Source organism: Grampus griseus (assembly GCF_964374135.1).
Source record: "Grampus griseus genome assembly, chromosome: 7".
Classification (NCBI taxonomy): domain Eukaryota; kingdom Metazoa; phylum Chordata; class Mammalia; order Artiodactyla; family Delphinidae; genus Grampus; species Grampus griseus.
In genome coordinates this window covers 88980854-89003717 of record NC_139001.1, presented here as the reverse complement: position 1 = coordinate 89003717, position 22864 = coordinate 88980854, and the positions used below count along the sequence as shown (strand labels likewise).

The 22864-nt window shown below is 34.9% G+C and overlaps 1 protein-coding gene across 1 annotated transcript in view; it reads right to left on the bottom strand.

The window, feature by feature from the left end:
* The window catches only part of LRP1B (LDL receptor related protein 1B), a gene marked incomplete at its 3' end in the record, with an annotated part of 1802496 nt that overhangs the window by 143526 nt on the left and 1636106 nt on the right, over nt 1–22864 (bottom strand). The window contains exons 68-72 of the mRNA XM_082657914.1: nt 20208–20314; nt 14765–14894; nt 12990–13096; nt 12519–12651; nt 675–797 (exon numbers count right to left, since the gene is read on the bottom strand). Coding sequence (XP_082514040.1) covers nt 675–797; nt 12519–12651; nt 12990–13096; nt 14765–14894; nt 20208–20314 — 600 coding nt within the window. The remainder of the gene's footprint in view (nt 1–674; nt 798–12518; nt 12652–12989; nt 13097–14764; nt 14895–20207; nt 20315–22864) is intronic.

Below are 22864 nucleotides of genomic sequence, written 5' to 3'. Positions count from 1 at the left end.
ATCTAAAGGCGCACATTTATATTTATAGTTCGCGGTTGCATAATCACGCTTGTGACTAATGTCAGAAGTAACTTGAATTTGAAGAAGAAATAAATTTTGTTAAGATTTTCAGATTTAAATGTTAAATAACTCCTAATTGCGGTTCTCCACCTAACATTTGTAAGATATATATAGATATAGATATAGATAGATAGATAGATAATGTCTGTATATCTCTATGTATATTTATTTCCCTTCTCTGAATAACCACAGTCTCAGCAGTGGGTGACTTGTGGAAGTACATGATTTGATTATGCACATTTTTTCCATGCTTATCTGTCAAAAAAATTATTTTAGCCTAAAACACCAATTGGGAATAAAGCCAAAGTCCTTATATGAACCTTACTCAATACAAAAGGTCAACTACTCTAAATCCTCCTAGACAGACCATAATCTATCTTTTGAATACTGCTGACATGTGCAAGTTCAGATTTAGGAGGGCTCTCTATAAAGTCATAAACTTTGAGCAGGGCTATCTCTTATTACCTGACCAAAAGCTGTATCTGTGGCTATACTTTATCTACCTAACCCCAGGACGGTAAAATTTGTGGTTCACCTCACCACGTCATCGATTCACGCTGGCGCACTACATCAGGAGATGAGAGTACAATCTAGAGCCACGTGAAATGCCATACCACACATGTCAGGGGCTTCGTCAGAGTTGTCTCCACAGTCATCTTCTCCATCACACACCCAGAAATGTAGTTTGCAGAGGGAATTATTGCAAAGGAACTCATCCGCTCTACATATATTTCCTCCTTTATTTTAAAACAAAAAAGAGACAGAGGGATATAGCATAATTAATTCCAGTCAGCAAAACACATATTCCTCTAATTCTCAGCTCAGTATCTAGTGTCTCATTTCCTTATTTTTTTTTTCCTGTATAATACTAGGAACATATAACGTCCAAACTTTTTTTTAAAAGGTATTCATTTTTAACTTTTCAAAACAATCTGATATCACACTCATGTCTATCATATTTTCTTTAAAAAATATTGATCATAAGATGATAGAATCAAGTTTTCTCAAATATAAATTCCCTTCCATTTCATATCATTTCTATGTTACTGAGTGTAAAGAAACTTAGATTTTAAATAGTATTAATTTTCTTTACTAAAAATTATGCTGTTCTGAAAAGAAAAGACACTTTAAAAATTATTAGATAATTCAATTCTATCTGGAAACTGACAGACTGATCCATTAAAAACAGAATGACCAGGAAAAAGTTTTTGCAGTCATAGAGAAACAGTTAATTTTATAACAGAAATATAAATTGGTGATGTGAGGAAATATTATTTATTCTTATAAAAATTGTGCAATAGAGTACTCTTTCTGTGCGTATTTTTTAAATGTTTGCATTCTTTCTCTCTTTACAGTTAAACAGAAAGCATTAATCAACAAAACAAAACAAACAAAAGCCCAGGACCAGATGGCTTCACAGGCGAATTCTATCAAACATTTAGAGAAGAGCTAACACCTATCCTTCTCAAGCTCTTCCAAAATATAGCAGAGGGAGGAACACTCCCAAACTCATTCTACGAGGCCACCATCATCCTCAAACCAAAACCACACAAGGATGTCACAAAGAAAGAAAACTATAGGCCAATATCACTGACGAACATAGATGCAAAAATCCTCAACAAAATACTAGCAAACAGAATCCAACAGCACATTAAAAGGATCATACACCATGATCAAGTGGGGTTTATCCCAGGAATGCAAGGATTCTTCAACATACGCAAGTCAATCAACATAATATACCATATTAACAAACTGAAGGAGAAAAACCTTATGATCATCTCAATAGATGCAGAGAAAGCTTTTGACAAAACTCAACACCCATTTATGATAAAAACCCTGCAGAAAGTAGGAATAGAGGGAACTTTCCTCAACACAATAAAGGCCATATATGACAAACCCACAGCCAACATCGTCCTCAATGGTGAAAGACTGAAATCATTTCCACTAAGATCAGGAACAAGGCAAGGTTGACCATTCTCACCACTATTATTCAACATAGTTTTGGAAGTTTTAGCCACAGCAAATAGAGAAGAAAAGGAAATAAAAGGAATCCAAATCAGAAAAGAAGAAGTGAAGCTGTCACTGTTTGCAGATGACATGATACTATACATAGAGAATCCTAAAGATGCTACCAGAAAACTACTAGAGCTAAACAATGAATTTGGTAAAGTAGCAGGATACAAAATTAATGCACAGAAATCTCTGGCATTCCTATACACTAATGATGAAAAATCTGAAAGTGAAATCAAGAAAACACTCACATTTACCATTGCAACAAAAAGAATAAAATACCTAGGAATAAACCTACCTAAGGAGACAAAAGACCTGTATGCAGAAAATTATAAGACACTGATGAAAGAAATTAAAGATGATACAAATAGATGGAGAGATTACCATGTTCTTGGATTGGAAGAATCAACATTGTGAAAATGACTCTACTACCAAAAGCAATCTACAGATTCAATGCAATCCCTATCAAACTACCACTGGCATTTTTCACAGAACTAGAACAAAAAATTTCACAATTTGTATGGAAACACAAAAGACCCCGAATAGCCAAAGCAATCTTGAGAACGAAAAACAGAGCTAGAGGAATCAGGCTCCCAGACTTCAGACTATACTACAAAGCTACAGTAATCAAAACAATATGGTACTGGCAGAAACACAGAAAGATAGATCAATGGAACAGGATAGAAAGCCCAGAGATAAACCCATGCACATATGGTCACCTTATCTTTGATAAAAGAGGTAGGAATATACAGTGGAGAAAGGACAGCCTCTTCAATAAATGGTGCTGGGAAAACTGGACAGGTACATGTAAAAGTATGAGATTAGAACACTCCCTAACACCATACACAAAAATAAGCTCAAAATGGATTAAACACCTAAATGTAAGGCCAGAAACTATCAAACTCTTAGAGGAAAATATAGGCGGAACACACTATGACATAAATCACAGCAAGATCCTTTTTGACCCACCTGCTACAGAAATGGAAATAAAAACAAAAATAAACAAATGGGACCTAATGAAACTTAAAAGTTTTGCGCAGCAAGGGAAACCATAAAGAAGATCAAAAGACAACTCTCAGAATAGGAGAAAATATTTGCAAATGAAGCAACTGACAAAGGATTAATCTCCAAAATTTACAAGCAGCTCATGCAGCTCAATAACAAAAAAACAAACAACCCAATCCAAAATGGGCAGAAGACCTAAATAGACATTTCTCCAAAGAAGATATGCAGACTGCCAACAAACACATGAAAGAATGCTCAACATCATTAATCATTAGAGAAATGCACATCAAAACTACAATGAGATATCACCTCACACCAGTCAGAATGGCCATCATCAAAAAGTCTAGAAACAATAAATGCTGGAGAGGGTGTGGAGAAAAGGGAACACTCTTGCATTGCTGGTGGGAATGTGAATTGGTACAGCCACTATGGAGAACAGTATGGAGGTTCCTTAAAAAACTAAAAATAGAACGACCATATGACCCAGCAATCCCACTACTGGGCATATACCCTGAGAAAACCATAATTCAAAAAGAGTCATCTACCAAAATGTTCACTGCAGCTCTATTTACAATAGCCCGGAGATGGAAACAACCTAAGTATCCATCATCGGATGAATGGATAAAGAAGATGTGGCATAGATATACAATGGAATATTACTCAGCCATAAAAAGAAACGAAATTGAGTTATTTGTAGTGAGGTGGATGGACCTAGAGTCGGTCATAAAGAGTGAAATAAGTCAGAAAGGGAAAGACAAATACCGTATGATAACACATATATATGGAATCTAAGAAAAAAAAATGTCATGAAGAACCTAGGGGTAAGACAGGAATAAAGACACAGACCTACTAGAGAAGGGACTTGAGGATATGGGGAGGGGGAAGGGTAACCTGTGACAAAGTGAGAGAGTGGTATGGACATATATACACTACCAAACGTAAAATAGATAGCTAGTGGGAAGCAGCCGCATAGCACAGGGATATCAGCTCGGTGCTTTGTGACCACCTAGATGGGTGGGATAGAGAGGGTGGGAGGGAGGGAGATGTAAGAGGAAAGAGATATATGAACATATGTATATGTATAACTGATTCACTTTGTTATATAGCAGAAACTAACAAACCATTGTGAAGCAATTATTCTGCAATAAAGACGTAAAAAAAGAAAATCTAGAAACAATAAATGCTGGAGAGGGTGTGGAGAAAAGGGAACCCTCTTGCACTCTTGGTGGGAATGTAAATTGATACAGCTACTATGGAGAACAGTGTGGAGGTTCCTTAAAAAACTACAAATAGAACTACCATATGACCCAGCAATCCCACTACTGGGCATATACCCTGAGAAAACCATAATTCAAAAAGAGTCCTGTACCAAAATGTTCATTGCAGCTCTATTTACAATAGCCAGGACATGGAAGCAACCTAAGTGTCCATCAACAGAAGAATGGATAAAGAAGATGTGGCACATATATACAATGGAATATTACTCAGCCATAAAAAGAAATGAAATTGAGTTATTTGTAGTGAGGTGGATGGACCTAGAGTCTGTCATAAAGAGTGAAATAAGTCAGAAGGGAAAGACAAATACCGTATGATAACACATATATATGGAATCTGAGGGAAAAAAAAAAAAGAAAAAAAAAGGTCATGAAGAACATAGGGATAAGACAGGAATAAAGACACAGACCTGTTAGAGAATGGACTTGAGGATATGGGGAGGGGGAAGGGTAAGCTGTGACAAAATGAGAGAGTGGCATGGACATATATACACTACCAAACGTAAAACAGATAGCTAGTGGGAAGCAGCCGCATAGCACAGGGAGATCAGCTCAGTGGTTTGTGATTACCTAGAGGGGTGGGATAGGGAGGGTGGGAGGGAGGGAGACACAAGAGGGAAGAGATATGGGAACATACATATATGTATAACTGATTCACTTTGTTATAAAGCAGAAACTAACACACCATTGTAAAGCAATTATACTCCAATAAAGATGTTAAAAAAAAAAAAAGAATACAGGGAAGATATACAGATTGCCAACAAACACATGAAAGGATGCTCAACATCACTAAATTTAGAAAAATGAAAATCAAAATTATAATGAGGTATCACCTCACACCGGTCAGAATGACCATCATCAAAAAATCTAGAAACAATAAATGCTGGAGAGGGTGTGGAGAAAAGGGAACCCTCTTGCACTCTTGGTGGGAATGTAAATTGATACAGCCACTATGGAGAACGGTATGGAGGTTCCTTAAAAAACTACAAATAGAACTACCATACGATCCAGCAATCCCACTACTGGGCATATACCCTGAGAAAACCATAATTCAAAAAGAGTCATGTACCACAATGTTCACTGCAGCACTATTTACAATAGCCAGGACATGGAAACAACCTAAGTGTCCATCGTCAGATGAATGGATAAAGAAGATGTGGCACATATATACAATGGAATATTACTCAGCCATAAAAAGAAATGAAATTGAGTTATTTGTAGTGAGGTGGATAGACCTAGAGTCTGTCATACAGAGCGAAGTAAGTCAGAAAGAGAAAAATAAATACCATATGCTAACACATATATATGGAATCAAAAAAAAAAAAAAAAAACCAAAAAGTTTCTGAAGAACCTAAGCGCAGGACAAGAATAAAGACACAGACGTAGAGAATGGACTTGAGGACACGGGGAGGGGGAAGGGTAAGCTGGGACGAAGTGAGAGAGTGGCATGGACATATATACACTACCAAATGTAAAACAGACAGCTAGTGGGAAGCAGCCCCATAGCATAGGGCAATCAGCTCAGTGCTGTGACCACCTAGAGGGGTGGGATAGGAGGGGTGGGAGGGACACACAAGAGGGAAGGGATATGGGGATATATGTATACATATAGCTGATTCACTTTGTTATACAGCAGAAACTAAGACAACATTTTAAAGCAATTATACTCCAATAAAGATGTTAAAAAAAAAGAATACAGGGACATTCTAACTTAAAATTAAATACATCCACCACAGGCAAAGGACCCAAAGTACGAATAAACTTTAGTTGTATGTCTAGATATGTAGCAATATATAGCAGAAACAGCAATGGTTAGGGAGATAGGAACTTGCTTTGTCTTGCTTTGGAAAAGTGTATTAATTTCTATGGGGCTCAACATCTTCATATGCTACAAAAGAGGTATGGTTAAGATTTATAAGTTCATATTTGTAAGGAGTACATGGGGAAACCACACAAAGAAACTTGATGGAAATTTAAAATTAAGATTAATAAGACTGCTCTCAGAGAATTATATTAATTTAATTATATTAATTTAAATTTCATATATAAGTAGTATCATTTCTATATTGGTGAGATTTGATGATTGAAGGTATTAACATATTAAAAATGGATATGTTTATTAAAACAGGGAGCTGGGGAATGATAGGGCTCATCCTTGCAAGCCTAGAAAATTCCAAGAAAGAAGCATTGTTCATTTTATGTATGTACTTTAGAGAGAATAATGAGTCTAGGCTTGTGAGAGTCAATAAGCTCTTCTTGTTCTGAGTTTTGACTTGCACACTAATCTCTAGTAATTCACTTCTAGTAGCAAAGATTTAACTTAGGAAATCACAGAATCAGATTTGGGTTGTAGAATGACAACACTAGCTACAGTGAGGAAAACTTAGAAATGAAGATAGGGAGTAGTAAAGCCAAGATGGGAGGAAAAAGACCAATTTGAAGAGGGCTTGCAGCAGTCCAGAAAACAACTGATGGAAACCTGATTTAGAGTAGCTACATTTGAGAGCTCTTCAGGAGGTAGAATCCTCAGGATCTGATGGCTAACTAGATGAGGGTGGTAAAGGAGAGTGAGTAGTGAAACACAGTACTACTCAATTTTTGGTTTGTTGGGGTCATTCAGTGAATGTTGGTGTCATTCAATAAATAAAAGATCACATTAGAAGGATCAGGTTTAGTGGAAATAATGACAATTCATTTAGGTTACTGGTAAGACAATCATGTGGTGATACTTAGCAGGCTAGTGGATAAATGTGTCTGAAATATGGGATAGGTTTCTGAGGTGTAAATGTAGAGTCGGGAATGATCAGAATACAGTTATTATTTGAAATTTAGAAGAGAACACAGAGAAAATCAGCATTTAAAGTTTGAATAGATAAAGAGGAATCTAGCAGAGACTGAGAAGAAGTAGCCAGAGTGGTTGGAGAAATACCTGGAAACTTTTCTAACAAGAAGTTAATAGTTAGCACATTTAAATGATGCTAAGAGAGTAGCTTTAGAGAAAGTGGTGGTGGGTTTAGTGAAATGTTTGTAGTTCATTATTATAGATGAAGAATTTGTAGTCCAGAAGTTTACCCTTAAAGGGGAGGAAGAAAAGAGGAAGTTAAGGAATTCAGTAGACAAGGTAATGTTGAGGATACAAAAGACAGAAAAGGTACTTCAGATAATGAGTTCCTTGAGAATCAAGAAAGTGTGAAGGATTTGAGATCTAAAGCAAAATAAAAGGATTATCCTTAGGCTGGAAGACAAGTCTTCCATTTCAAGAGAAAGGAAGGAGGAAATGCTAGGCACAGCTATATGTAGCTTAGTTAATTTTGTGTCTAGATGTTGAAAAAAGCTCATGATTTTTACTATTGCTGTGAGGTGGAATGTGAGAAAATAAATCAACTTTTTAAAAACCAGATATGGTTAATGGTAGAGAGAGATGATTAAAAACATATAGGTAGATTGCTTAGAATCTTGAGTGGTAGTTGAAGCTGAGGCCAGGAATTTATAGTGATACCATTCAGAACGGGTCTAAGTTTTCCTGCAAAAATGCTTAACAGAACTGGTGCAGCTTAAATTGACACCTCTGAGCACTAACAAAAACACAGAAAAAGGCAGGTCCTTGGTGAGTGCAGCAAGGTGAATGTCACCATGTGAGACTTCTGAAAGTACAATATCTGGCATTGGGACGCCCTTTTCTTTCAAACATCTGCAATGTTCAACTCTAAAAATGCCCTGATTTTTAAAATAATCTCAATTATCAAAATCAATGCAAGAAAATATATTACCATTTAGGAACTCTGAAAACAAAAAGATATAACATGAACAGCCTTTAGTATTAAAGATATGAATATTGGTTTGAGGTGAGCTTTAGCTTAATTCAATATCAAAATCCATAGAATATGAAATAGAGTTGTATTCTTTCAGAATAAAGATTCTAATGAATAAATCTCATCACATGTTCCATTCTAAAATGGACTAAATTCAAACAGAATTTGTGAACTCTTGACATCCTCTGATTATTTAAAAATAACTCTATTTGTAGCACATCAGTCTTGTTAAAAGGAAAAAAAAAGAGTTCCCAAAGGTATTGCATTACATAACATTACCATTTTCCCCATAAGAGTGTGGGACATGGGACTTGCCTGGCAGCCCAGTGGTTAAGACTCCAGGCTTCCACTGCAGGGGACACAGGTTCGATCCCTGATGGAGGAACCAAGATCCTGCATGCCACAAAGTGTGGCCAAAAATAAATAAATAAATAAAACAAAAAAAGTGTTGGATATGCCACTATTTTTATTAAGAAGAAGAGAAATATAAATGAAATCATAATTGTAGCAGAAAGGCAAAGGTTTTATGATAACCTACGAAAGGTTTCCTATTGTACTAGGAAGAATTTGCATTGCAAAAAATGCATTGGGGGGGTGGGGGGTTTCCAAGACATCTTAACTTAACAAGTTTATTTTGAAATGGCATGAAGCACACATAAACAATTAAAAACAGGTATAATATAAAGAGATTAGCTGGATTAAAATCCCAGTTCCCTAGTCATGTTCTTGATCAGGTCAATGGGAGGTTATTAGAAAAATAGATAAGTATATATTAACAACAACCTATGTCTAAATATAACTTAGCTCTTGGCAGTTTCATAGAAATTTGGACAAGTGAAACATCACAGAAAATAATCATCTAGAGTTCTCATCTTTATTTGGGTTGAGATAAGCTTAAATATATAATATTTTATAATTTCTATAATAATATACACATTTGAGCTGATAATTACTAAAAAGAATAACTATCTTTTCCAACAAAATTGCTATAAAGAATAAAGTTTGAAAGCTCAGGCCAAAACAAACACCAAGTTTCCTTAAGGCAACACGGTTTACCTTTAAAAATGTGACTGCTGGGCTTCCCTCATAGCACAGTGGTTAAGAATCCGCCTGCCAATGCAGGGGACATGGGTTCGAGCCCTGGTCTGGGAAGATGCCACATTCCGTGGAGCAACTAAGCCCGTGTGCCACAATTACTGAGCCCGTGCGCCACGACTCGTGAAGCCCTTGCGCCTAGCACCTGTGCTCCGCAATAAGAGAAGCCACCACAATGAGAAGCCCGCACACTGCAACGAAGAGTAGCCCCCGCTTGCCGCAACTAGAGAAAGCCCTCATGCAGCAACGAAGACCCAATGCAACAAAAAATAAATAAATAAATTTATTAAAAAAAAAAGTGAATGCTGCTTTTAATTCCATAGTATTTGGGATTTCAGTCCTTTTAAAGTAAACCAGTAAAATTGATTCACATTGAAAATGGTCCATGTTTATCCTACAGCTCTCTTATCTTCCAGCCCCCAGCACTTAGCCCCTGTTAGCTCACGTGTCCAGATTTGAGATGAATGGAAGTAACATTTAATAGAAGAGATGTTTATTCTGGCATTTTATCTCCTCAGTGCCTTGAAGTGCTTTTTCCCAATACCTAAACAACTTCCTGGAAGCAAATCAAATACTAGAAATCTGAACTTGGTCATGCCTTATGGTACATCCATACAGGATCAAACACTTTAACCAACAAGGTATTCCATTGGAATTTAATTACCTAGCAGCAAAGGAACCCAAGAAATGTTAGAAGCAGAAATAGGGAGGGTAGGGGAGCTTTGACATATTTCTAAATGGTTGAATTAAAAGCTCTCAACTCTCTTTTTATTCAGTAAGCTTAAACATTTAATAGTCATTTTAAATCTGAAAGTTATCTCAGATTTCAAATACTATAATGTTCAGTTTTTTACTTTAATGTTTGATTTTTTAACCTGGAATCCTTTGTTCAAACACATTTTTTTATGAAATCCAATATTAAAAAAGTAGCTAAATCCTAAAAGGATTGCCCACCACCACCCACCCTCCCAGGCACACACTGACTTTCCAGGTGTTTCTACAGCTGTTGGAGACATTTCACTGTGGCTGAACTTGATAGTATGAAAACATAAGCACAGAAATGTCCGTGGAGATAAGACAAGAAACTGGACTGCTTGATTCTCATCTCAGGAAATTCTCTGTGCTGTTACATAGTTCAAATCCCATCACCCCTTCCTTTTTTAATATTAGAAAACTCCTCAAAAGCATTGGAAAACTCCTCAACATGCATAATATTAAAACCAAGTTCTACAGCATGACTCCTCAATTACTTGTGGCTCCTAAACAGATCGTTTCCCTCACCTCTGTGACTTTGAACATAATTATCCCACTGCCTGAAATGTACTTCCACATTTTGCTTGCATACCTAATTTTTCACATCAAGAAACTCATATTCCAACAGGGAAGCTTAGTCAAATAATACAGAAGTGATTATATTAGAAGGAAGAACATGACAACAGGAATGCAATCAAATGGTTCCTAGGGAAACTAAAAAAAGACTGCAGTTTGGTTGAAGACACAGTAACTGAGATGGACTTAAAAGAATAGATATAATTTTTACTGGCAAAGGTATTGAGATGGCAAAGTAGTAGAATAATCAAGAAAGATGTTGAAAAGCATGGAGGATATTGCTTGAATATTATCTTCCAGTTTGGCTAGAATTTAGGGTACATAAAGAGGATTAGTAGAGTTATAAGACTGGAAAGGTGAAATGGGATCATTCTCTTATAACCCTGACTGCCAGGTTGTGATATTTGTATCTAACCAGGAAGAGCTTTAAGTAAAGATTGACAAAACCAGAGTTACATTTAAATAAGAGGAACATGGCAGCAGTGAATAGGATGTACTGGTGACCAGTTGGGTCACTAATAGCCCAGATAGGAAGCCACAAGGAAAAGAACAAGACTGGTGACAGTGACTTAAGCTGAGGGGATAGAGCTTATTAATTAGAAAATGGTAAATGATGAGTAGCTTAATTGTGGTCCCAAAGCCTTTGACTATAAGATTGTATATGAGTTGTTGGTACCAGAATGTCCACAAAGTTTGCTTTCTTTAGAGTAACCAATTACAGAAAGAGAGTGTGAGAACTTAAGCGAAAGTAGAAACGGCTATTACGGAAGTTTAATCTTTTGCAGTTTTTTATAAGGTACTGCAGATTCCAAATGAGAAATAGGATTTCTTCTACTGATATAACAATACTTTATCAGGTTTGGAATAGAAATATAGGACATCATAAAGTTTTGATCTAATATTAAAGAAAGTAGAAGGTATTTTTCCTTGAGCAACTAGCTATTGACAGAAGTAAATACTTTAGGCCCATTTAAACTGTGTAAACCCTGAATGTTCAAATGCCTTGCAACATATGTCAATATCTAATATCATCTCTGTTGATGATGTTCCAAATATTCTAAAATGTAAAGTTGATTGAGAGACTTTTATAAGTAGGTAAAAATAACTTTTGTATTTAAACAATATATCTAAATATATATATATTATAATATATATCGATAAGATATATATTTCATAATATCTTATGAAAATAATAAGAATGCTGCAATTTGTGATCATTTTAAGATTCACCCTATAATTCCTTTGCTTTCCACTCATTAACTCTAAAGTAGCCATAATTGGTATTTTTAATGTGGTGACTTAAACTAAAAAGTTATCTGTCAGGATTTTCACATAGCTGGAAAAAAACGATGCTACAAAACAGAAAGTTTCTTTCAGACTGACAAATAATGTAGGTCATTTTCTCAACTATATGGCAAGAAAGAAATTTGGGGCACAACCTATAACCTATATATGATCTAGCGTATCAGTAGGTGTGGTACAGTATACCATATGCTGTTTCTAGTCATTCAGAAACCAGGCAAGCAATGTGGAAGAGAAACGTGCCCAGAAAATACTTTGGTAGGAATGGCTATAGTGGCTACGTTCCCTGGATTCTTCTCATATCCCCATCCCTGACCCAACATCTAGTCCAAAGACATGCTCATGATAGGCACCCAAAAAACACTTGCATTTTGGTTGTCTTCGTTATATGAAGACAAATTTATACTCTTGTCTGAAAATGAGCCAGATTTTGCTTATTTAGAATAGGCTATTATGTAATGAAACTAGAAAAGGAGAATCATTTAATGATCTTATCCTCTGCCTCTAGCACACTATGTAAATATTCTGCGTAGCATCTTAACTGTCATTCTTGCCATTCTCTTACTTGCAGGAGCACATGCGCACACACACGCACACACACACACACACGCACACATACAAAGTACCTTACCTCTGTCACAGTTGTCTTCATCACTGCCATCCACACAGTCATGAATTCCATCACAAAGCCATCTAATTGGAATACAGTGGGCTTTATTTCTGCATCGAAACTGATCTTCCTTACACTCAGTCACACAGCCCATCTGTTCAAATACAAAAGGCCACTGCAGTTTTCATTAATGATAATGCTATCATCACAAGCAAGATAAACATGCAGCTGACAATACTGGAGATTGATTATACTGTGGGCTTTCTTTTATTTTTATTTAATGAATATCACCTCTGCAGATGACAATAGGGTTTAGTCTATGGACAGCATGAAGATTCAGGTATTTGCTGAAATTACTGTATTCAATGTTCTTGTCTTGACATTTTAGACAGTGCTAAGAATCAAGATTCTGTCTCTTTGTTTTTTACTATATTTGCTTTCTCAAACCTAATTCATGTAATTCAGAGATTTTAACCAAAAAATAGATTTTACCTCATCTGAACCATCAGCACAATCATATTCTCCGTTACATTTCAAAGATGCTGAAATACATCCTCCACTGGCACATATATATTCACTTGATGAGCAAGTAGGAGAAGCTGAATATAAAGTTGAAATTTAGATTTAGTGAACAGAATGAATGGTTGATAGATAAAAGCATATATAAGCATATAAAAATTATACATAGTAATGAAAACAGTTTAGATTATTTGAGCTATATTCAACATCTGATATTAAATATTGACTTAAGATGTGCTTTACAATATTATTGCATTGTATTAAATATACCTCATGATGTAATAGCCTGTTCAATAAGTATTCAACTCACTAGACTAAAGAAAGAAAGGGAAAGAAAAAAACCCTCTATAACCTCCATCTTTCTGATTTGTGAAGAGTTAAATGTATTTTTTTTACAATTTTCAATTAATTTATTTAAAAGACAAAAGCCTCAAATTATTTTTAAAACTGTAATAGGATTTAGTGACCTTTGGGAATGTTAATTCATAATGTGCATTGTATAAAGCTAAAAGTAGAAATCTTGGCATGGTCTCATAGACCCCATGATATCTATTTGGCTGTTTTGATATAAATGTCATATTTACATAAGTTTTAAGAAGTTTTTTTTTTTGGTTTGGGGTTTTAAATATGAATATATGTATGATTAACAGAGTCTGTAGAATTCGAAGTATTTCTTTATGATATGGAAAATTTTTTTTAAAAGTGGATAAATAAGTTACTACCAATACCCAATTTAATTAATTGACATAATAACGATGAGGCCTTTCTTTGTCTATGTGCTTGAGTTTGCTAAGTTTGTATTCAAACCTCTGGGGTTCTTGGCCTTATATTAGACTACTAGGTAGCCAAATGTACTTACATAATGACTTTGTGGTCTAAATTACTTAGTCCAGGAATGCTAAAAAGCTTTTCCCTTGGGATTTAATTTCTTTTAATTGGCAGTGTTTGCCTAGGGATCTGTATTAATAAGGAGTCTGGGAATATGTCTGGATTCATTAAGAAAAAAGATGTGATCAATTAGCAACATGGACCAGGGGCATGGTACTGGGACAATGGCAATGTGTGTGCCAGGTATCTGCAATTCTGACCTAGTCTCTCAAAGTAACCATGAAAGTGCTTATAACCATAGACATAGATTACAAACTGATTTTTTTCCCTAGTATTTTTTTCCTGTAGAATATTGTTATTAAAATTCCTAAGTATAAAAGTTAATTTAATGAGTATATTTAAAGTCATGTTTAAGGAATAGAAATGTATAAATTGGGTTTTTCTTCCTATACTCTGGTTTTGCTTCTTAATTTTACTTTTATTTTGGACCATGATACAAATAGAAATAATAGACATCCTTTTTCTCAGTTGGTATCACATTGAAACTATTATATTCTGTTTTATAACCTTAATTTTCAGAATTGAAACCTGACTTTTATTATACTTACAGTTTCAACATATTTCATGTTGCTGTCTTGGAAAAACAACTCCAAATAGTGTAGAAAAATATAGAGACCAGAAAACCAAATTTTGGGGAGTAATGCTTGGATCTTGAAATAATAACAATCTTACCCGCCAAAACACTTTCAAAACATATGAAGGGCACACCAATTAATTTGTCTACAGATATTTCAGATTATTTCTTAAAAACAGTAAATATGTGCATTATTTGCCACTGTTTTATGCATATCATTGCTTAAAGTTAAATTCTAACCAAGTTAAAATACTAGTTAAATGAAATACGGCCTCAAGAATTTTACCTGGCTCACAGTTTTTCTCATCTTCTCCATATTTACAGTCTTCATGGCCATCGCATTTCCATTTTGCTGATATACACTGACCATTGGAACACTGGAACTGATCTTTGGAACAACTTGTTTCACAATTTCTCTGTCAAAAACAACACATACATAATTAAAATTAATTTTTTAGACAAATGTCTTCAAATCCAAAAAAGACACATACAAGAAACTCAGATGGTCACATTTAAACTTGTGACTATATAACATTATAATCCTTTTCCACTTTCATTTGTCTCTTAGTCATAATAAAACAGAAATGTAAAAAGAACATAAATCCCATGGCTTTATCAACTAATTAAATTGCTCCGAGTGGCTCATTCTCCAATAGACAGTTATAGGGTAATGTAATTTTAATAAGTGTAAGTGACGATGAAGATTGTAGGGAAATAAAAGGGCTAAAAAATATTTCTAAGCAAGTACAGCTGGTTCCTTGGGAGTGGGGTGGAAGGATGAATGTGAAACAACTAAGAATCCTAAGGCAATTCTGTCTTGCCTTGGCAAAACTTCCCCTAATGTTCTTTCTTTCCTCTTATTCCCATTTTTGTTCCCTCTGTACCTGTTCTTTTACAGTTTGGCTGCTGGTCATATTCTTTTTCCACTCTCCTGACATTCCTTCCTGTAGAACTGTGAAATGAACTGTCACAATTGGTATTTTCTGCTAGCTCGCATACAGATTTTATTTGGAAGTCAAATAAGATAGTAGTGATACCTTTGGGGGCCTTTCAGTTCTTTATGTGAGATCAATGAAAGGGATCCACTAGAAATTTACTTTCCTTGAGTCTGATCGCTCTGGTTGAAATGGGAGGCTGCAGTGAAATATCTTGCTGGGATGATGTTTTCCTGCCGTTTAGCAATTTCTACTGTTGCCAAAATCTATTTGTCTGCTCCTTTCACAAAAGGTGCAGCACTCTCACAGCTTGTGAAACTCCCAGTGAATGAAGTATATCAAACTATTACTCCCTGCTTCTTCCCAGTTTCATCCCATGTAAGAAAGAAGAGTTTATTTTCTAAATTCCTATAGTTTTCTCTTTGCTGATGGCAGTTTAGACTGCCTGCTATATAACTGATTTTCTTCTTTCCTTCTTTTCTTCTTCCCTTCTTCTCCCAAGTATTGAAAATTTACCATTTACTAGAGTTTCTTAAGTAATAATGCAAAGAAAACTAAGATTATTCCCCGTATTTGATAAATTCTAATAGAAGACCAGCACCTAAACCAACAATTGCAATAAAATATACTGTCAAGATAAATGAATATGCTTTAAACATATGAATTCTTAAAGGTTTCACAAAAGGCTTCACAGAAGAAGTTTAAACAGAAATGGAACTAAGAAAAGAATTTTCATGTGTAAGGAGAATTAGAAATGTGCTGTATCTGAGGGGTAAGTTATGTAATGGTGCATGACATTGGAGAAATAGCCCATGCACTGGTCATGAGAAAGTAATTTTATATATTTTGTTCATCATCTTCCTCTTCCATGCCCAGTAGTATGCCTGGGACACATTCAATAAGTAAGCATTCAATAAAAACTGCTGAATAAATGGTTGAATGAATGAAGTAGCAAATGTAGAAAATCAGGAATATAAATTAACATTTTATGTAATTCAGGTCCACTAGGATAGGGATAATGTTTGTCTATGAATCAAGTGTCTAATATATGTGTTGATTATAACTGCTCAGTATATACTTATAGAATTAATTAATGTTTATCTCAGCAATAAGGCTAATTCAAGTAAAAGAGTTCAGTAACCAGTAACACTGGTCTATTTGTATTGACAATAACACAGAAGGTAATACTTCCAGACACTTTTTCTATCATCAGAAGATTTTGATTTATAATAGATTACAGTATAGTGGATGCAGTGTGTCTGTGTTTATATTTGTGGGGTATTTAATTATCTTAGACATTTAAAAACATACAGAAAAATAGAGAGAATAGAATAATAAGACCCATGTGCTCATTATGCATATTTAACAATTATCCACACTTGGCTATTCATGTTTCATAATCCTCTCCCCCAATTTATTTATATTCTGAACTTTAACATAACAACGATAGCTTCAGAAAATTAACAGTATCATGGAATTAACAAAAATTTCTTAAAGTTATTCCCAAACCACATTAAAAAGTTTCTTATTTTCTTAACTATATAAAAATACGGTTTGGTAAAAGAAGGATGTAAAAGATGTCTATACACTGAGTTTGATTTGAGTTTCTTTTAATGTGTAACTATTTTCCATTCCCCTACTTTTTTTAAATGCCATTTACTACTTGAAGGAACCAGGTCATTTGCTCTATAGAATGTCCCACATTCCGATTTTGGCTGAGTGAATCCTAAGAATGCTGATAGCTTAGCAACCTCCAAAGTAACAACTGAGCTTTTATTTGTTTAAGTATTATTATGAACTCATGTATTTTTGTACATTTATTGTATTTCAATATATTACAGTCATTTGTTTTTTCTTTCTGATGCTCAAATTGTCCTTTTTGTCAGTGGAAAGCCCTGCAATTTTGCTCCTATGTACTCTGGACACTATCCCAATAGCCTTGTTTTCTGGCTTGACAAGATGTTAGTGGCTCATTTTGTCAATTGCCTTTCTCAGACCTAGAATTAAACATTTCTTAAAGGGGTTTTGATTCTGTTAATTGGAAAATGTATTTAGAGGTCATGATGTGAATGTTAGAGATAGTCTTTAAGGCTGTGATGTCATTGGTTTTAGGATTTTTCAGTAGCAGAGCTAAGAATATATATTTTAAAAAGGAGAAAAATAAATCAAGATCTCAAACTGATACTTTTGAATTTAATTACAGGACTTTTATTTACTTTCATTGTTTCTATATTTGTATCTCCTTTATTTTACTTAAAAATTTTGAGTGTTAATAATATTTTAAAAATTTAACATTTGAACTATCCTACTCTTAAGATATTGATATATGAAATTCAAATTAGCAAAACCAATGTTATTATTTAACAACACATCTACGAATACAGTTTAAGATTCTTTTACATTTCTTTTTGTCCTTACAGTATATTATACTGGATGCAGAGGCCATATATTATATTTTAAAGGCACTTTAAATAATTCTTCTCTGTGTTTGCCACTAACTTGATACACAATTACATTGATCCAAGTTTTTGGTTTCTTTTTTTTTTGTTTTGGCTGGAAATTAACAAACAAATTCAGTTAACATTCATACAAAATTAATCCTCACAATTTTCTTTTGTTCCTAATATGAGAATATCCTGTATGTAATTATGCTTTCTAGCCATTTGTTCAGCTCACCTTTTTATTTGTTTGTTTGTTTGCTTTTCTTGTCAATGAAACCTGTCAAGCTAGATTTTAGAAAGGAAATAGAAATCAGCTGCCCATAGTGTTAGCCACTTCCTTACATATAGACTATACTAAATGTCTGTAAATGTAGAGAAAGACCACCTTTCAGAGAGTTAATTTAATTCCCTAGGGACATTATCATAAAAATGTCCAGATAATGGAGATATATTCATTCAGCCATCAGAGAACTATGCCCATGTACTTATGGCATGACAGAAACGGCATAGATAAGGATGTCTACTTTCATGCGAATAAGATTTTGAAAAAGAAGTGTTTGATTTTGTCTACGTATGTTGGACATCTAGTGAACAACATGCAAGATGAAATCACAAGCCTTAAGCAATATATCCCCACCTCTTGATGTTTCACAATTACACGGTGCTGATGGAACATGTCTTTTTTTTTTTTTTTTTTTTTTTTTGTGGTACACGGGCCCCTCACTGCTGTGGCCTCTCCCGTTGCGGAGCACAGGCTCCAGACGCGCAGGCCCAGCAGCCATGGCCCACGGGCCCAGGCGCTCCGCGGCACGTGGGATCCTCCCAGACCGGGGCACGAACCCGTGTCCCCTGCATCGGCAGGTGGACTCCCAACCACTGCGCCACCAGGAAAGCCCCATGGAGCACATTTTTTTAAAGAAAACAAAAACAAAACATTTTAATGATATGGATGAATTTATGTGAAATATATTTTCCTCACTGGAAAACATTTAATACAATTTTTGAGTAAATAGATACTAAGGAAATATGTAGCTGAGCAATGTAAGACTTGAACTTCCCTGTGCATTTTTAAAAATTTCATTTTGACTTGTTTTGTAAATAGCCCCATGAATAGAAATAGTATTTTTCATCTTCTCCTAAGTGACCTTTGCAGCCTAAAGGTTTAAGTTTTCTGGACTTCAGGTGAGAAATTAAGTGCATTGGTTTCCAAAATCTAGACTCTTTTATGTGATTAGGGGAACTTCTCCAAGATAGAGAATGGAGAAGAATTGTCCAAACTTGATAAGAATACCTGAAGGCTGGGAAAGATCTAGTTAGTGTGGGCTCTATCATTAATAGAGACATGCAGTGTCTCCCAAAGAGGCGGGTAATCAGTGGATACTTAAGGAAGCTGAACCTGAAACACAGAAATCTCTAGAGCAGCAGGAGGATTCCTTCTTGCCAAGCCTACAGTCACTGGGAGGCCCTTCGTGAGGGTAGGTACATATTCGAGTCAATATCGTCTAGTGAGGTCTAGGGAGTCACTGTGTACCAGGAGGAGCCATGGTGGCCACTGAGCTCCAGAGACCTCATTTTTCCTTCATCTCTGACTGGACTTGATTACACAAGTGCTATGTTCCTGATAGTAACACGAGAAATCATTAACAGAGAAAATCACTATTTTCTCATAGTAATCACAGTGATTATTACTGTGTGTCATGTATTATTTTTAAATCATCATGGAGTGATTAATATCTGTAACACGAATACACAGATGCATGAGTAATGAATTGCGTGAAGTTTTATAAATGTTAGCACAATCTAGGATTACAGAATTATCCAGAGAAATTCTAAACTTTTTCCCTTAACTGTGTGTATGTAGAGCTTATTATAAATGGATTGTGATTCATCATCTAAGCTAAGCTAAACCTGCGGTTTCATAAAAATTGATGACCCATATCTAAGTCTATAAGACTATATGTACTGAAGAAAGAGACTGGGGAGAAGAAACTGTTTAAAATGCATAAAAATATTAGTCCTGACTCTAAATACTGCAGCAAATTTATGAACAAATTCACAGATGGCAAGGGCATCAGCTATAGGGAATAGGGTTTCCAAACATCTTATTCCCAACCCAACCATTCACCACTTGAGGTAAAAGAGACTATAAAATTAACTGTCAATAGTAGCACAAGAGCTTTTCCCTGTGCTGGATGTGTGTAGCACAGCGCTTAGATATAACACTTATCTCAGTGTGTCAGGAGCAAAATGCATTCAGAGCTGTCCTTGTCACACTCCTTGAAATGAATAATAATTACAAATGCGAGTTTAAGGAACTGCTTTATTTTTTGTTTGATTTTGCAAAGATGCCTACCTCATCAGAGCCATCTGCACAATCAAAATCTCCATCACACCAAAACCTTGAAGAAACACAGTCCCCATTGGCACAGAGAAAATCTTTCACTGTACAGGTTTGTGGCTCTGGGGACAGAAAAATAGCACAGGGTTATTCTCTTATATGCAACTTCATTCTAAAATTTATATGACATACAACATGAGGTAGCATTAAGAAAATAAAGGTTAGCCAAGCAGAACCAATAAATTGTTTAGAAAAAATGTTTCATGAAGGATCTATGGTACATAATATAATGATTTTTCAAATTTATTTTTAAAGTCATGAATAGAAAGTGGCATTATAGAAACAAATTGAAAAAAAGACAAAAGACAAATAGTCTACTGTTTAATAAAAATGCAGCAGGAAAGTAAATTAAAAGGCATAAAAATCTACACATTAAAACAAAACAACAATTTTTTCCAGTTGAAATTCTAAGTCATTTTATGTATTTACTTAAAGCAAGTAAGACATTTTGTTACTCCCTGTGGGTACCCAGGGCTGTTTATTTACTGAAGATTCTAGAATTTGGTTCTTGACTTTTTATTATGTGTTCTAATGACTTTCTAATTCTTCAATTTTGTCCCCAGAAAATCCAGAGTTCCTAGAACTAAATTATACATGGGGGTATTACTGGACAGGACTGGGTGGGTAAGGATTGAAGAGGCAGGAGGAGACTCTTTTTTGAAAATTGCCTCTTTATTTATGCAATTGTTTGCTTATGCCCTACATAATTTACCTGCCATTTTAGATAATTTCCCAATTTAATTTAATTATGCTTCACCATATTCCACATAGGACATAAGCCAAATATTGTGACTTGCTATTTGGCTTCATTCCTATGTGGAATATGTTTCATCTGGACAATGAAGTAGGATTGCAGAAATTTGTTCCTGCAAGTAATCAATTCGACTGCTGGGCATCATCTATTGTTTGGTTTTGTTTCTCCAAAGAGAACTGATATCTGGTATGATGAGAGAACCCCTTCTTGTTTTCCCCCAGTCATTAACTGTATTTACAGCTGTCTCACACACAATAATATTCTTGTTCGGATGAAAGAGAAATAGGTAACTGAAATTAAATTTAAGGAATATTCATATGAAGCATAATTTTCTACATAAAGATTGTGCATAATTCAGCCTGTATTTGAATATTACTCTACACAATCACTAGGTTTCTAGCGAAAACATCTTGAATGTTTGCTATCATGAAGACTCCTACATTTCTATCTAAAGACCCCGTCTGAGAACACTGGAAGAGTTGTGAAACGTGGAATATGTATCAGAGCTTTTTGCTCTGCTCTGGGACTTTAAAATGTGAACTTCAGACTATGAATAAGATAAGATGCTTATCAATAGCATGATAAGGGGGGACCCCCCCTCATTTTTCAATACTCCTTTGTTTAGACAGCGTGACAAGAACAGTTTCTCTTTTTGACTTTGCACTATATTTACACATACTACATTTTAATTTTAAAAACTTTATTAATACTAATATTACTAATTATAACAATAATAAAAATTACCAGCTACTGATTTCTTGTTTGTTGTTAGGCACTAGGTGAAGTTAATGCCAAGTACTTGAATTAGCTTGTAAGTTAATATTTACAACTCTGTAAGGTAGGTGCTATCGTTGGATTCTTTTTTAGATGAGTAAATTGAGGCACAGAGAGGATAAGAAATTTACTCCAAATCACCCAGCAGGCAAAAGAGCTAGTATTGAACTTGAACCTAGACAACCTGATACCAGGGCCTATACTTTTACTGCTAGGCCATATCATTGCCTCCTATACCACTGAAGAAGTAATAAGTGCTCACCTATTTCAGGAATTGACATTAGAGCCCTGAAAAGTCAAGTTAATTGTCCAAGGCACATGTTTGGCAATGTCTATTTCACTTTACAATAATAATAAAAGAAAACCCTTTTTCTCTTTTTATCCATCCATACTGAAGCTGTTTCACCTTCCATCTATTTGCAGACACATGCAGTTTTATTCTCAGGGAAAAGAAATTATAGTAAAATAAATTAATTAATCAATGCTCAATTCATCAAACAATGGTAAATAACATTAAAATATTTTCATTAAATAATAAAGAGAGAGAGAGTACATCTAAAACATAGTATATTTAGATGTTTTAAAACAGCAGTAGAATCATTTTATTTCATGGACATGAGGGTATCCAAACAGGATAATTCTTCCTTTAATATTCTAATTTACCTTTATTCTAATTAAAAGCAAGTGTGTTTATCATGTGCTAAGCAGCAATAATTTCACAGGGTTTTACACACTGCTATGGGGAGGGCTGGATGTTGCTGATGCAGGGTTATAGAAAAGTTGTATAGCTAGTAGTTCAAGGCATTTGCCCAATAGTTCCACAGAACATCTGATCTATAGAGACTTGTCTTACAATTGTTAATTATTCCGTTCCAATATGTGTGCAAAGGAACTGAAAGACTTGCTTGGAAAAGCATTTTTCAATACAAATGGAAATTCTGTATGCTTCTACCATGTTTTTAAAAAATGCCAGCAAATCTACTTCTGAATAATAATCCTGAATTATTTATACATACACAAATGACATCAAGGAATGGGGAAGCTAATCTGCTTCTAACTCTCATCTATATGCCTTAGAATTTTT